Source organism: Penaeus vannamei, chromosome 39, assembly GCF_042767895.1.
Source record: "Penaeus vannamei isolate JL-2024 chromosome 39, ASM4276789v1, whole genome shotgun sequence".
NCBI classification, from domain to species: domain Eukaryota; kingdom Metazoa; phylum Arthropoda; class Malacostraca; order Decapoda; family Penaeidae; genus Penaeus; species Penaeus vannamei.
The window spans coordinates 12,111,661-12,116,660 of record NC_091587.1 but is presented as its reverse complement, the minus strand read 5'-3'; the positions used below and the strand labels follow the sequence as shown (position 1 = coordinate 12,116,660).

The 5,000-nt window shown below is 49.7% G+C and overlaps 1 protein-coding gene across 1 annotated transcript in view; it reads left to right on the top strand.

Annotated features, from left to right (window-relative positions):
• The window catches only part of LOC113805219 (mucin-1), a 20,097-nt gene that overhangs the window by 12,831 nt on the left and 2,266 nt on the right, over window positions 1-5,000 (top strand). The window contains exon 14 of the mRNA XM_070116836.1: window positions 1-2,672. This exon is cut by the window's left edge and continues 361 nt beyond it. Coding sequence (XP_069972937.1) covers window positions 1-2,672 — 2,672 coding nt within the window. The remainder of the gene's footprint in view (window positions 2,673-5,000) is intronic.

Sequence of the window (5,000 nt, the reverse complement as noted above, 5' to 3'; positions counted from 1 at the left end):
TACAGCTGAACCAACTACAGCAGTTCCAACCACTACAGCTGAACCAACTACAGCAGTTCCAACCACTACAGCTGAACCAACTACAGCAGTTCCAACCACTACAGCTGAACCAACTACAGCAGTTCCAACCACTACAGCTGAACCAACTACAATCACAACTGCTGCCAAAACTACCACAGACATGTTATCTACATATGACTGTTTATGTTCAGATGAGCAGTCTACGGCTGCACCAGATACAACAGTTGGACAAACTACTTCAGACATATTGTCTACATATGATTGTTTGTGTTCAGACGAGCAGTCCACCGTTGCAACTACCACAGCTGCACCAACCACAGCAGCTGCACCAACCACAACAGCTGCACCAACAACCACAGCTGCACCAACTACCACAGCTGCACCAACTACCACAGCTGCACCAACTACCACAGCTGCACCAACTACCACAGCTGCACCAACTACCACAGCTGCACCAACTACCACAGCTGCACCAACTACCACAGCTGCACCAACTACCACAGCTGCACCAACTACCACAGCTGCACCAACTACCACAGCTGCACCAACTACCACAGCTGCACCAACTACCACAGCTGCACCAACTACCACAGCTGCACCAACTACCACAGCTGCACCAACTACCACAGCTGCACCAACTACCACAGCTGCACCAACTACCACAGCTGCACCAACTACCACAGCTGCACCAACTACCACAGCTGCACCAACTACCACAGCTGCACCAACTACCACAGCTGCACCAACTACCACAGCTGCACCAACTACCACAGCTGCACCAACTACCACAGCTGCACCAACTACCACAGCTGCACCAACTACCACAGCTGCACCAACTACCACAGCTGCACCAACTACCACAGCTGCACCAACTACCACAGCTGCACCAACTACCACAGCTGCACCAACTACCACAGCTGCACCAACTACCACAGCTGCACCAACTACCACAGCTGCACCAACTACCACAGCTGCACCAACTACCACAGCTGCACCAACTACCACAGCTGCACCAACTACCACAGCTGCACCAACTACCACAGCTGCACCAACAACCACGGCTGCACCAACCACCACGGCTGCACCAACCACAAAAGCTGCACCAACCACAAAAGCTGCACCAACAACCACAGCTGCACCAACAACCACAGCTGCACCAACAACTACAGCTGCACCAACAACCACAGCTGCACCAACAACCACAGCTGCACCAACAACCACAGCTGCACCAACAACCACAGCTGCACCAACAACCACAGCTGCACCAACAACCACAGCTGCACCAACTACCACAGCTGCACCAACTACCACAGCTGCACCAACTACCACAGCTGCACCAACAACCACAGCTGCACCAACCACAACCGCTGCGCCAACCACAACCGCTGCACCAACCACGACAGCTGTACCAACAACCACAGCTGCACCAACTACCACAGCTGCACCAACTACCACAGCTGCACCAACCACAAAAGCTGCACCAACAACCACAGCTGCACCAATTACCACAGCTGCACCAACTACCACAGCTGCACCAACTACCACAGCTGCACCAACCACAACCGCTGCACCGACCACAACCGCAGCAGCTGCGCCAACCACAACCGCTGCACCAACCACGACAGCTGTACCAACAACCACAGCTGCACCAACTACCACAGCTGCACCAACTACCACAGCTGCACCAACCACAAAAGCTGCACCAACAACCACAGCTGCACCAATTACCACAGCTGCACCAACTACCACAGCTGCACCAACTACCACAGCTGCACCAACCACAACCACAGCTGCACCAACCACAACCACAGTTGCACCAACCACAACCACAGCTGCACCAACCACAACCACAGCTGCACCAACCACAACCACAGCTGCACCAACCACAACCACAGCTGCACCAACCACAACCACAGCTGCACCAACCACAACCACAGCTGCACCAACCACAACCACAGCTGCACCAACCACAACCACAGATGCACCAACCACAACCACAGCTGCACCAACCACAACCATAGCTGCACCAACCACAGCTGCACCAACCACAGCCACAGCTGCACCAACCACAACCACAGCTGCACAAACAACCACAGCTGCACCAACCACGACAGCTGCACCAACCACGACAGCTGCACCAACTACCACAGCTGCACCAACCACAACCGCTGCACCAACCAAAAAGGCTACACCAACGACAACCGCTGCACCAAAAACTTCGACGGCTGCTACAACCACAACACCTACCACAACCACAACGCCTACCACAACCACATCACCTACCACAACCACAACACCTACCACAACCACAACACCTACCACAACCACAACACCTACCACAACCACAACACCTACCACAACCACAACACCTACCACAACCACAACACCTACCACAACCACAACACCTACCACAACCACAACACCTACCACAACCACAACACCTACAACTACAACCACCACACCCACCACGACGACCCGGCCGCCCACGACCACGGCGTGGGTATGTCCCAGCGGCTGGGCGCTCTACGGCTATTCCTGCTACCACGTGAGCAGCTCCAGCGGCTCCTGGACGGCGGGAAGGAGCTACTGCAGCGCTCGCGGCGGCTCCTACGTCAAGATTACCAGCTACAACGAATGGCTGTTCCTTAGAGGTAACCCCTGGCGAGCTGCTTCGGGGTGCTGCGTGCACACACTCACGCACGCACGCACACACAGGCAGTCAAACGAATACACACATGAACACGCGCGTTAGTTCGTATCACTCCACAGGAACTGGTTTGGGCGTGTCTTGGAGGCGTGGCGGGGAGGGTGTATGCGGGAAGCCACTGAGGGGCTCCTTTGGCAAAGTTGAATCTTTCTAGCTGCCTGTCTGATAACCATATCAAAATATACTCATATATATATATATATATATATATATATATATATATATATATATATATATATATATATATATATATATATATATATATATATATATATATATATATATATATATGTATGTATGGTTTAAAGGTTAAAGCCTCTAACCCTCGTCCTCACAATTCCTCACCGTTACAGCTGTAAAATGCTTGGGCTCCGATATATATATATATATATATATATATATATATATATATGTGTGTGTGTGTGTGTGTGTGTGTGTGTGTGTGTGTGTGTGTGTGTGTGTGTGTGTGTGTGTGTGTGTGTGTGTGTGTGTGTGTGTGTGTGTGTGTGTGTGTGTGTGTGTGTGTATGTGTGTGTGTATGTATGTATGTATATCTATATGCATGTGTATATGTGTGTGTATACATAGGTATATATATGTACAAATATATATACATATATGTATGCGTATATACATATACCTATATATGTATAAATATATATATATATATATATATATATATATATATATTATATATATCACACACACACATACATATACATATATATATACATAAACGTATATATTTATATGTGTGTGTGTGTAGATACATAAATAGAAGTTTGTCGTGCGGTTCGCCTGACATCGGATCAAGATGTGCATCATTCCCAGGGCTCAGTCACTGTTGAGAAGGAACAAGGAACAGTTTACTAGGAGTCTTGCAGAGGAGGTCGACGGCCATCTCATAGCAAAAGACCTTCTTGCTGCCTACCAAGCCCTGAGGAAGCTGAACTCCAAGCCCTCTTCACAGGTGACTGCAGTCCGCTGGGTCTCAGATCCTGTTGGGGTGCAGGAGCATTTGGCTGAGTAAGGGGGCGATCTCCAAGCTGAAGAGTGGTAAAGCAGAAGGCATCTGCTGCATCCCGGCTGAACTGTTAAAGGCTGGTGGTGAACGTATGGCGCGGGGTTTGTATTCTGTCCTGGCTGTCATCTCCCTGGCCTGTCGAGAGGTATTCATTGGAAGGGGAAATGGGATCGACGGGACTCCCGCAATCACCAGGGGATTACACTGCTCAGTATACCATGCATGGTTCTCGTTCACGTCCTTCTAAGACGTCTCAGAGACAACCTGCTGAGGCCCAGAGACCGGAACATTCTGGATTCACTCCTGGTAAGTCCACAATAGACTGTATCCTGGCGCTTCGAGTCACCGTTGAGTGCATCGTGAATTCTAGCGTGGGCTGCTTGCAGCCTGCATCGACCTCAAGAAGGTTGGGAATCTCTGGGAGATCCTGAGATTGAGAGGAATTCCAACAAAGACTATCGGATTAATAGCACTTCTGTATACTAGTACTGAAAGTGCTCTTAGTTCAAGAATGAGGCAAGGCTGTATCCTTGCACCAACACTTTTCACCACTTGTGTGGACTGGACACGGCACAGCTACTGTCAAAAATCATTGGGGAGAAACTTTGGGCAATATCAAGGTTACTAACCTTGATTTTGCTGATAATGATATTATATCTGTATTTGGAAACCGTAGTGGTAGCTCTAGTTGGATTTAGCAATGAAGCGAAGCCTCTGGGTTTAGAGCTCTCTTGGACCAAGATTAAGATCTAGGACTTTGGGGATTTGCTAGGAGAACCTGTTCGATCGGTACGCGCTTGGGACGAGGCATTGAAGTCACAAAGATGTTTACATGCCTTGGTAGTGCAGTTCAGCTGTCAGACCAGGAAGTCAGCAGACGGATTGGCCTGGCAGCAGGGGTCTCGATAAGAGTATTTGGAGATGCTGCTACGTGTGCAGCTACATGTTTTTATGTCCCTGGTAATACCAATGTTACTATACGGTAGTGAAGCCCGGATATTATCCTGTGCCTTGTAATCTCGTCTTGATGCCTTTTGTAATAGGACATTGCGCCGGATCGTGGGGTACAGTTGGCGGGACCACGTGTCCAACAATGGTTACACCATGAGACTGACACAGGACTTGTTGCTTATACAATGCATGATTGCTAACACAGGCTACACGGGTACCTGGCTCGTTTCCCACAGGATAATCCTGCCCACCAGGTTGTCTTTGTGCGAGACAACCCTGGATGGAAGTGGCCTGTGG